Below are 12,108 nucleotides of genomic sequence, written 5' to 3'. Positions count from 1 at the left end.
TAGGATATATTTTGTGTTACTCACCAAATTTTTACAGATTTCAAAGGATGTTTGTAAACAACGAATCAATGACACTAAACACCGAATTCTCTTTCCAAATATGAGTTAAGGGCCAACAAATTAAACTTTTAACTAAGGTGACCAAAGAGTTGAAAAATAACATGGACTTAATAAAACAACGAAATAGTAGGGTTGATCACTGAAGAAGTAATGTTTGAAGGGTTGTACAAAATGATAGAACATATTTTTATAAGTTTGTTGATTATAACACAAATTTGGGTGTTGATGACTATGAATTTGCATCTACAGGCCAGAGAAATAGGTTTGGGCCAAATAGAGCAAGAAGAAATGTAAGCTTCAGACATGGTAGAGTTTTTGATCAAAGAGAGAATTCTCGAGATTTTAAGCATCGTGATGATTCAGATGAAGAGTTAGGTACCATTAAGTTGAAAATACCATATTTCTAAGAAAAGAATGATCTGAAAGCATATCTAAAATGAGAAAAGAAAGTTTATAGGATCTTTGATTGTCATCACAACACAGAATATAAAATGGTAAAACTCGTTGTCATTAAGTTTATAAATTATGCACTAATATGGTGGGATCAACTAGTTTTAAGAAGGAGAAAGATTGGTGAAAAGCCTATTGAGTCATGGGATAACATAAAGTTCATAATAAGAAAATGATTTATTCCTAATTTTTATTACACAAAGCTCTTTAAGAAATTGCAGAGTTTATATCAAGGTAAGGCATGAAAGATTACCACAAGGAGATGAAAATTGCAATTATCAGGGTTAATATGGTTGAAGATAGGAAAACTATTACAACTAGGTTTCTTGATAGGCTGAATAAAGACATAATTAATGTTCTTGAGATACAACACTATATAAAAGTAAAAAAAAAACATGGTTTATATGGTTACAAAAGTAGAGAGACAACTTAAAAGGAAAGGAAATGTTTAACCAGCATTCAATTTGGGCTTTTCATCATCTTGAAAACTGAATTTAAGAAAAAAAAGGGTTGCCCAATCAAAACTTTTTGTCCCTATCAAAACCGAGCCATCTAAAGCTAAGGTTAAAGCCTTTATGGATTTTAAAGGTAAATCTAACACTCAACCTAAATATACTCGAATGTTAAATGTAGAACAAAAGGGTTCTTTTGGTAAGAATACTATGAAAAAAATCTCATATAAAGGTGGAGACCTGGAAAATAGAATTAGAAATAAAAAAAAAAGTATTCAGACTTGTTTCCATAAATAGGTATGAATTTAAATTTCAATGATGAAATTTTATAAAAAGGGTAGAATGTAAACCCAGGACTAAGATCGTAGGAAATTATTGAAAAGATTTTAAATAAATTTAAATAGGTATTAATTGAAAAAAAAATAATTACAAACCCTTCAGCAAAAAAATATTTGAGTTCTATTAATTAGTGGTAAACTTTGATTATATGAAATAAAAAAAAATGATATTAATTAAAATGAAGTTTTTTATAGAGGTAAATATGGATGAAAATATGGATGAAAGTATCCAATGAATTAGTTTGAAAATTTTAATGGTTTTTTTAGAAGAATTGGGGAAAATATGAGAGTGTTTGTGATTTTGTTCAATTAGTATATGATGATTGTTTATTAGTACAAATCATGATTTATTTATTTTTTGTAAATCATAGGTAAATGAAGGGCTGAAATTGTTTGTGACTTTGTTTAATTAGTATATAATGATTGTTTATTACTGCAAATCATGAAACAATATGGGTAAATTATAGGTAAACGAAGGGCCATTAAGACCGACCATAGGAGAGTTTTAAGGGATGGTTTATTTGATTAAAGTGATGTGAAGTAAGAATTATTAGTTGATAAAATTGCATGAGGAAATTGTGTTTAGTAAGGGTTATTAGTTGAGAGTTTGCATGTGTTACTAAAATTAAATGTTTTAAAGTCTAAGTAAAAGTTGTAAGCTTGTGAATTTGGCACGATGTAGAATTTCATATAAATACTTGTGATGCTATATGAAATTTGATAAATGAAAAGTTTTAAATGCAATAAATTAAGTAATTCTATGGCTGAACTCATGTTGGTTTAATGAAAGATTTAATGTAAATAATGTGTGGAAATACTAGAGAATTAGGTATGAGTATAAATGGTTATTTTTTTTGTGATATGATGTTGATTTTTGTATACTAGAAGCTTGGAGTTTTATTAGTGTTATTCATAACAATCAAATTTTTAGAATGTAAGATGATGAAACTTGAAAATGGGTCAAAATATTAAATGCATAAATGGTTAAAATGTATTTTATATAAAAGTATAATTTGGTAAGGTTAAAGTTAAAAAGAATAGGAAAATTTTATATACAATTGGTAAATTTTTAACTTAAATTGTGGAATTAGTTAGTATGATTAAATTATAAACCAACAAGGATTTAAATGTAATTATGTAAAATATTTGAATTAATAAGAAATGAGTTACTTAGAAATTTGGTGAGGTTTGATAATATAGAATTGTATTAACACAAATATTGATTCATGTGGTGAGTTGTTGAAAATATTAATATGGATCTCTTCTTTAAAAAATCCTGAGAGGTATTAGAAGCTGTATTTTCAGTTAGAGGAATAGGTAGATGACTAACATCTTAACTTTTTCTTTTAAATTAGTGAATCTTTTATTAAAATTTTAACTTTGCAGTTGTTGTATTATGTTAATGAATGTTGTTAGACCGAGAAAAAAAATACAGTTAAGAATGCAAATGGAAAGGGGTATAATATGATTGAATGGGAATATAAAGAAACTAACCTCGGGGAATGGTATATATGTTACATTTGAAAAGATTGGGTATTAGGATTTGAATTACATAGTCAACCCATGAATTGGGGACTATGAACTTAGTTAGCCTAGAATGACAACTAAGAGATTTGAATTACATAGTCGACCTATGGATTAGAGACTATGGACGTAGTTAGCTAACAATGATAACTAAAATATTTGAATTACATAGTCAATCTATGAAATAGGAACCATGAGTTTAATCCACCTAGAATGACAACTAAAAGATTTGAATTATATAGGCGAATGGGATTTTGGATATAGATATATAAGAATAGTAATTAAATAATTGTGATTTTATGGTATAAATTATCATTCAATTGATTTGAGAGTACTTTATAAGTTTGTTCTAAGGGAAGTCATTTGATAGATGACTTATTTTACGATTATAGATGGAATAAGTAATAATATTACATGAAATTCTAAATTGTGGATTAACTAGAGTTTTTCATGACGGAAAGTTTGATAAAGGTTATTAAAAATAAATTTAAATTTTTGTTATGAGAAAAGATATGCATAAATGTCTTAAGACTAACTAATATCTCTAAATTATTATATTTCATGCAGGGCCATCACATACTTCAAAAAAACATTGAATTAATTGTTACTGTTATATAGCTTTTGTTAGGTATATATTAATTATCTTTTGTAAACTCTATAGTCATATATATTTGATGATTTCATTTTGTTATGTATTAAATATTGTAATTTAGTTTAACATGTACTCAGTAACTATCTTTTTAATGTGTGTGTATGTGTTGTAACAAATTGATATATGAAAGTGTTATATAATGGTTATGAATTATGAAGTGAAAGGATATATGTAGTTAAATAAATGAATTAAATGTATACTTAAGGCATCTGTGTGGTAATTTTAGAATGTATTTTATATACGACATAAAATGATAAATTTTGGACAGAGCATTGTATAATGGAGACTCTGTTAAAATTTCATTAAATTCATTAAACCATATAATTAGTTTGATTTAAAAATATTATCAAATATGACATAAATAATATCCAAGAAAATAAATTATAGAATGAAAAGTCTAATAGCATTGTGGATACAATCAAGTAATGTAATCGTATAATAAAACTATGCTATATATATTGATTCGGTTTTCATTTAATACCAAATATAATTAGATTGTTGAAAAACAAGTGTTAATATAAGTTAAATAGTAAATGGTGATAAGGAAATGAAATGATAATGGGTTTGAATTAAATTTTAAAGTTTATTGTACGCATATATTAATACTTGTTATTAAAAAAATTGATCCCATTATTTAAAAACTAAAACATATGGGGTGAACACCATGTAGCTGACACTCTCCATCCCTTCATAAAACACTGTGAATTGCCCTATTTATTTTTTTAAAATTTATTTTGGTTCTCAAAGTTTTATTTTAGATGATTTGATCCTGATTGAAGATCAATTAATTTGGATTTCTTAGGTAAGGGTGAAATTGGAAGAATATGGATCAAAATTAAAAAGGCACCAAACATGGGTGGCGTGCTAGAAGTTTCGAGAAATATACACTTTGGTATTTTAACTTTGAAAATAACACAAAATATACGATTTTGATGTCTCAATTTTTTTTTCAAATTCAATTTTGGTACAAATTTTATTTTTGTTATTTTTTAGTCATTCACTGAGAGGAGAGAGAGAGGTCGTCGAATTTCAGTAGTGTAAAGAAAAAAATGTCGTTGACATCCATTTAGGCCACCAAAACGGTGTTTGTGTCAAATGATTCCATTTGACGAGGAAAGTTTATATTAGGTATTTTTTTTCCTTTACTATTCATGAAAAAACATATCTGAACTTGGTTTCATTTTTTGTTTCAGGTTGATTTCAGTCTTTGGGACGGTTTATTGGTTTTTTAGGCCATATATAGGTTTAACGACCAGAATTTAGGTAAATCAAATGATGCATCGTCTGGCTCAGCAGGTGACATGTCGTCTAAATTTTTTTTCAAAAGAATTTGGGGCGGATAACATGTTATCCGTCCCAATTGCAATTAAAAAAAATAGACTCAGTCACGCGAGCCCTAATGAAATAGGTTAGGTAGGCTGGCTCGACCTAGTAGTGCCTGACCTTTGTTTTTTTCTTTATTTTTGTAAATTATTTTTTTTCTAATTACTTTTTTAAAATTAATGTTATTTTATATGGTTTTTTCTCTAATTATTTTTTTTATCTATATTTAGATTAATACCCCTTCTCATTTTCATTTAGTTTAGAAAACCTCTTTTAAATGATGATTTTTTTTTGTTATACATTTAAATTTTAAAGAGTTTTTGTTATACATCTATATTTTTTTTTATCTTTTATATGGATGAATTTTATTTTTTATAAGAAAAATAATTTATTTTTGGATAATATTTTTAATGTGTGTAGTCTTGTATAATGTTTTTTTGCCCTTTTATTTTATTCAATCAATTTAGTTTATGTCTCTGGTTCTATTATTATTTGTTTGAATAAAAAAATTATTTTAATAAGTAAATTTAGCAAGCATAACTGGGTAAATGTTCCGGCTTGCGAAATTAACTATCTTGATCTACATATATCTCTTAATTTTTTTATTTTTATTTTTAGTTATTGTTTATGTTTTTTTATTTATTAACACACATAGTTTTCAATTAATTTAATTACATTTATATACATAAACCTTTTTATTTTCACTTAAAAAAAATTTAACTACAAAAACATGTTGAAGAAGCTTTTGTGTACAATTTTTTTATTTTTTAAAAAATAAAGTTATTGTTTTGATGGCGAAGTGATTCTCTACATTTTATGTAAAAAAACATGGTGTTACGAAAACTCAATGGACACAGTAAATTTCAAATCAAGTTAATAATTGGATTTAACTGATCAATTTTTTATAATACTTGTAATCTGATTAAAAATACAAAGTTTTAACTCTGAAATACAAAGTTTTAACTGCCGATGCAGAAATTGGCAGTGAAAACTGTATTACTGCCGATCACGAAATTAGCAGCGAAAAACCGCGTCGCTGCCGATCTAGAAATTGACAGCAAAACTGGATCGCTGCCCATGCAGAAATCGACAGCGAAAACTACATCGTTACCGATCATGAAATCGACAAATATATATTTTTTTCTCTTAGGTGTTTACATAAACACCTCCTAAAAAGTCATTACAATGATAAATTAGGCTTTCAAGAAAAAAGAAAAGAAAAGTAGGGACTGATTTGTGAATCTCCCGGTAAGTTAAAGATGAATTTGTAGTTAACTTATCTTTTTTTTTCACCTTTTTTTCATGTTTCTAAAATCTGTTTGAGATTGTGATAGCGGTGACGGTTCAAATTATTTTTTACTTAAAATTACATTAAAATAAAATTATTTTATTTTTTAAAAAAATATTTTTAATATTATTACATCGAAATAATCTAAAATTTTAAAAATTAAATTTAAAACTTTTAAAAACACTGTGAAAAAGCGTTTCCTAACACAGGCTCCTGTTAATCCGAAGCTACCACTCTCAAACTCGAAAAATGGCAACAACAGAAACCTTATCACAAGGTTCTACTTCTAGTCTCATTTTCAAACCAACTACCAAGCTCCTCCACCCCTCAACACTCTCAACACGCTTCAAAGCTCTCATTCCCTCTCCAATCCTTCTACCTCCGTCACCTCTCCCTTCCTTACAAAATCCCCACAAATACAATCATCATCTGTCATGGAAAGGTGAAGCCTGTCTCAGTTCACCGTTTATCAATTATTATATAACATGTCCTCAATTAATATTGTTTTCTTAAGTTGGTAGTGAAGTGCCCGAGGAGTTCAATGAAGTTTTCTTTGATGATAATCATGACATGATGGACGGGGAGGAGGAGATGAGTGATGAGGATGAGACAGAGAGCAGTATTGATTTGCTCATCAAGTTTTTGTAAAGCATGTTCAAGAAGCTATCTAAGAGAGCCAAGAAAGCTTCTCGCTCTATGTTAACTGCTGCTGTAATATCACCCGAATTGGTAAATTTTGTTTTCCTTTCTAACTTTCTCTCCTGTCCAGTCTAACCATTACTTGAGCTTGGCTGCTGACCTTTTGTTGTAGCTCAATTTTCATTAGAATTTGGGTAGGAAACCATCTATCATGGATAGGTCATAACAACATTTATCGAACTTGGCAGTGTCAATTGGTGGCCCCACTTTTTTTTTTTTGTAGTTAACAGATACTGTTTTGAGAGAAGAAGACTGCATAAAAAATTGCTAAATCATGAGCTCTGAATGCCATTCAAACTGTTGCTAGTTGTTTGTTCTTTTTTTTTTTTTTGAGAATATAATTGCTTACTCTTTTTTCTTCTGTTCTTTTAATTTCTCCTATTCTGGGAATTCAGGTGTCTTTTGCCGTCGATGGGATGCTGCTACTGGATGCACTTTCTATTGTTAAAGCACTTCTTGAGGTATCCCTTTACCATTGCCAATCTTGAGTGGCTTAGATGCCTTCAGTGTTACAAATGCACCAGGACCAGGAGCATGCATGGTATGTGCAGGTAGGTAAGGAGTCATCTTAAGATTACCACTCCTACTTGTATCTTTTTTTTTTCTTTTTTTTTTGAGAAGGTGTTCCTCAATCTGTTTGGGAATGAAAAGATCTCCTATTTAACAACACTTTCTGTTAGGACCAATATATAAGATAATATAAGGAAAATCAAATATCATATTTCCCATGTTTCTGTGTGAGAAACGTGTCTCTCGAGGAACCTATCAACAGACAAGTGAACCTAAAGTATTGTACTAGGTGGTGTGGTTTCTGTGGTCGATATTATCTCGGAGAAATGAGCTGATAACTTAGTGATGGTAACTGTTTATTACAGGTGGTTTGCACTTGCTAGTTTATTATTACATAGCTCTACCTGGCTTCGATATTTACCTTGCTTGTGAGGTGAGCTTATACCAAGGCTATTGCCTGGTTATTTGTAAACAATATTGTTGGTTGAATCTTACTGATAGGGGCTGCATATGGGCTTGAGGTTGAAGCATTCCGAACACAGGATCTATCAGTCAGAGTTGTGTTAGGCCGAATCATCGCTGGCCAGCTGGGTGAAATTGGGTTGAGGTTGATTATAACAATAAATAAATCAACTCTAGCTGACTTAAGTTTAACATTAAGCTAAAAAATGATGATAAAGCAATGCCAAGCTCGAATTGCTATCAACGGAACGAAACATCAAACCATGGTCTCTGTCTCTTCCTCACCCAGAAACATGCTCATTTATTGGTAGAATTCACCAGAAGGTTTTTTTTTTATTGTTATTTTTTGATAATCATAGCAGGTAACGAAAATATAGGACAAACAACTTTCTTTTACAAGATTAATACTCATTTTAGGAGGTTCTGTCTGTTCAGGTATTAGCACAGACATGAACACCATGCCTGCTAAGAGATGTTGGAGTAAAAGAATCATTTTCCAACACAAACAAATGGAGATGTTCGGACTTCAGATAGTAACTTAGAGCAGCCTGAAGTTGAATTGGAAATCTGGTCTTCGTTTTAACCAAGTGGAGTATATATATTTTGACAGCCAGTGAAGGATGAAGCATTTGCCACTTAGAGTTCTTATTGGTAATTGATGAGGATTTTCTACGTTATGACGTTCTTTCAAAACCACCACCAATCTGCATATGCAACCATTCTGGTGATGTACCACGACTGTATTCCCTCGTGGCTTGAGAACCAAATGCCATGCCAGCAGTGTCAAAAGTTTGTCCAAACTGCAATAAAAACTGATTTGTGGTGAGATTTATGCTTTCACAATACAAAGGAAATCGCAAAATCTTTGGTCACTTTTTATTTATTAACATAAGCTCAGACCTATATCAGGCTCTTGACTCTTTTCCCTTATCGGTCCGTGAAAAGAATCAAACTACACATATCTAGAAATAATCACCATGAAAAGACCATTAAGAGGAGGTTAACTCACAAAAGGCAACCTGTCATTTTAAGCATGTCTACCACTTGCAAGGTTCATCTACAAGAGAATTTAATTTTGTGCTATAGTGATTCCTAAGCAGAAACAGGCATCAGCAAAAGCAAAAGCAGGATTGCATAACCAAGCGTATCATGCAAAATTTGGTGAGTGAAGAAGCTTTATTTCCTACAAATATAATTAATAAACCTAACAAAAAAAAATCAAAGGAAATATGGAGGGAGAAATCTAAAAGAAGCGGAGCTGGGTTAACTATCCTCAAATAACCTACTGCGATAACACATCTCTGCTTTGTTTGAACTGCCAACCATCTCACCTATATGGTAAAGTAAGACCGGGGGGCCTTTGGACGCCCTCTTCCTCTTAGTAATGATTGATCACCCATCAATCAGACAAGTTTGATGAACACCTTAAGGTTTATGATATGCTGCCCACAAAAGGCAGTTAAATGTTGAATTAACCCACCAATTGTAACAATTGAACATAAAACAACCATGAAAAATGCTGAGTACACTAAAATTCAAGTATGCTTAACTAAACACAACACCGGGACAAAGTGTTGGGACCTACATCTTTAGAAGCAAAGACTTCAATTCCAGGGTTCATTCTCGTATTTACTGCTTCAAGCTTCATTGATAGAAACTGCAATTTCCAGTAACTTGTCGACTTAATATTAATGTCAACAGAAATAAAAAGAGAACAAAAAATCTACAACTTGTTTCTGCACTGAATCCAATATAAGAAATAAGAATTCATACCTCAACCTGACGTTGTAATGATTGGATGTAATTGATAATCTCGTCAAGGACCAGGGCCTTGCCAATAACCTGCATTCAAGCATACGACTTTAGTCTAACTTATACATAATCTGGAAACTCAAGATCAATCTCAAAACAATTCTTTTATAATATAACTTTTACAGAAGCGAGCTCCAAACATCTGCCTTATCAAACTTTATTCCAATAAATGTTAGTGTATTGGAACTTAAAACAAATCCCAAAAGTGTTCTTTTAAAATACTCCATAACTTTTACAGTGGTGAACTTAGGCTTGTTGCTACCTAAATCCCTGCCCTTAATTATTCTATCCTAACATGTCCATTAATAAACTGAACTAAATTTATTTCACAATATTTTCCTGCAAAACTAAATGAATAATGGAACAGAACTGCAAGTGTTTTGGGACTAAATAAATATGAATTTTAAGGTAATTCCAGTACCATACCTTGTTGCAGCCTGGGACTAGATCCTGAAGAATTTTCATCCTTTCGCTTATCTTTTCTCTCCTAGCCTGTCCACAAGAAAGTTCTCGTAAGCAGAAGTCATGGGTTGTTGGATAAGGCATCTTCATTATTGCTAAATTGTAGGGTTTTCATTTCTTTTAAAAAGGACAAGTATAGGAGGATATATAAATAAAGAAAATTACTCTTTCAGCTAGACTGTGGCTATCAGTAGCTTGACCCCTTCTTGCTCGTACGTGGATATAATCTTGTTTTGATGGCTCTGGTGGTTGAGTTTTGTGTTCCACATGCTTGCCTGAACTGGGTTCTGCTTCATCTTTAGAATCATGATGACGATGATGATCCTCATCTTTACTCCCTGATGTTTTAAGCCGCTTACCATCACAATGCTCCCAATTCAGTTCAAAGGTAAAAAATAGGAACAGCTAAGTCCTAAATCTCAAAAAAACATTACGGATTCAAACAGATCAATAGAACATTATTATAAAAACAAATAAATTAGATCAGAAATAAAAAAGTACCAGAAGTCCGTTGGTAGTGGGTTTTGAAGAAGAATCATCATCAACATCAAAATCAACATCGCGACGTTTCCTGACAGAAGCAGCTGCTCTCTGCTCCAAATTAAGTAAATCAAAGTGCCCTCTTCCGCTCCCGTTAATGGGAAATTGCCAGATCTCCTCCAAACTGTAAGGCCCTCCTTCATTCATCATTGCAGGCGGATCCATTCTTAATATTATTAAAATCCCAATACCAGTAGACGGGGAAAGAGAACGAGAGAGAGACAAAGTGATGATTTGGTCTGTGATCTCCTTAGACAGTGGAGGGTGGTGCGCAGTGTGCTTCCTCTCTCACTTCCTCGGGAGTTGTAACTAAATAGTCTTCACTTCCTTACCGTGGACGGAGTGAGCGTGTCACTTCAGTAGTCATGAGCTATTCTCGAAGCCTCCAGCCTTTTAGAGTATAACCTTTCCTTTCTTTATACTCTCTCTCTCTCTCTCCAGCCTATCTACCTCTGCTTCTTCTTCTTCTTTTTCTCACACCGGTCACACTTTCTTTTTTCCAATCGATGCTCATCTATTTATTGCATTCTGTTGTTTATAGCATTCAATGTGTGCTTGGAGACTTGATGTATAATTTTTTTAAAAAATATTTTTTAATTAAAAATATATTAAAATACTTTTTATATTTTTTATATCATCATATTAAAATTATTTTAAAATACTAATTAGATATTTTTTCAAGTAAAAAACAATTTGAAAAGCGTAAACTACTATAATATTAAAAGCATGTTTGATATTGTGTTAATAATAATGATTTAAAGTATTTTTTATTTAAAAATATATCAAAAAATTTTTTTTTACTTTTTTAAATTATCTTTTATTTTATATTACCACGTTAAAGAATTTTTATTTGCTCTTTTCACAAGAGCTGGCCTTGATAAAGTGGTAAAGCAATTAAATGGATTGAGTTTTTATAGACTAAGCTTAGTACAAATTTGAATTTAAGATTGTTATTTTGTAAAAATAATTAAATTTAACATCTTTTACATTAGATGCGTAGTTTTACCTGGATTGTGAGGTAGTGAAGGAAATTAAATGAACTAGGTTTTTTTTTTCTAGACAAGTTGTATTTTATTCTTCTTCTTTGTTTTTTTAAACAATTTGTGTAATTTATTATTTACTATTTTGTTTTTTATTTTTTTTAGTTGATCAAAAATAAAAGTACATATACTTAAATAAAAAAACAAAAAATTGATATACTAAATAAATAATGTAATTAATTTTTTTTCAACTGTATTGAACATTTTCGACAAATCCACCGCTAGCCTGAGCCATCGAGAGTTAAAAAAAAGAAAAAAGTTAATATAGAGTTGACTCAATTGTCTTAGAAACCGTTTGGAAACGCGGTGCAAATAGCGTTTCTAAAAAATTTAAAATTTTTTTTGCTAAAATTTAATATGTTTTAGATCGTTTTGATCTACTGATGTCAAAAATAATTTTTTTTAAATAAAAAAAATCATTGACATGCATTTCGGAAAAGTAACCACAACCACACTCCCAAATATACTCTTAATAGATCAATGTTTAATCCGATCA

At 30.5% G+C, this 12,108-nt stretch overlaps 1 protein-coding gene and 1 long non-coding RNA gene across 5 annotated transcripts; one reads left to right on the top strand and one right to left on the bottom strand.

Annotated features, from left to right (window-relative positions):
* The first annotated feature begins 6,278 nt into the window (after positions 1–6,278).
* Positions 6,279–7,823, top strand: LOC133697930 (uncharacterized). The gene is made up of 2 exons (XR_009842959.1): positions 6,279–6,816; positions 7,182–7,823. It is a non-coding gene; the product is annotated as an uncharacterized LOC133697930 (long non-coding RNA).
* Positions 7,824–8,039: 216 nt separating this feature from the next.
* On the bottom strand, positions 8,040–11,084 carry LOC133697928 (transcription factor BHLH089). 4 transcript variants are annotated; one of them, XR_009842957.1, is made up of 7 exons: positions 10,534–11,084; positions 10,198–10,386; positions 9,997–10,062; positions 9,532–9,600; positions 9,344–9,415; positions 9,090–9,200; positions 8,373–8,558 (listed from the first exon to the last, which is right to left on the bottom strand). XR_009842957.1 is itself a non-coding variant. In XM_062120761.1 (6 exons), exons 1-6 carry the CDS (start codon positions 10,735–10,737, stop codon positions 8,433–8,435), a joined length of 738 nt encoding a protein of 245 aa, XP_061976745.1. In that variant the 5' UTR covers positions 10,738–11,084; the 3' UTR covers positions 8,040–8,432. The 4 variants fall into 4 exon arrangements, 2 of the variants coding, with proteins under 2 accessions (XP_061976745.1, XP_061976746.1); XR_009842958.1 differs by having other exon boundaries at positions 9,090–9,182; XM_062120761.1 differs by lacking the exon at positions 9,090–9,200 and having other exon boundaries at positions 8,040–8,570.
* Between the last annotated feature and the right edge of the window lie 1,024 nt (positions 11,085–12,108).

Source organism: Populus nigra, chromosome 6, assembly GCF_951802175.1.
Source record: "Populus nigra chromosome 6, ddPopNigr1.1, whole genome shotgun sequence".
NCBI classification, from domain to species: domain Eukaryota; kingdom Viridiplantae; phylum Streptophyta; class Magnoliopsida; order Malpighiales; family Salicaceae; genus Populus; species Populus nigra.
This window is presented reverse-complemented; position numbering and strand designations above follow the sequence as displayed.

Coding starts and splice junctions, on each gene's coding strand:
- LOC133697928 (XM_062120761.1), bottom strand. CDS start 10,737: ATGGATCCGCCTGCAATGATGAATGAAGGAGGGCCTTACAGTTTGGAG. Junction 10,387..10,533: donor CCACTACCAACGGACTTCTG/GTACTTTTTTAT, acceptor TGTGATGGTAAG/CGGCTTAAAACATCAGGGAG. Junction 10,063..10,197: donor GCCACAGTCTAGCTGAAAGA/GTAATTTTCTTT, acceptor TCTTGTGGACAG/GCTAGGAGAGAAAAGATAAG.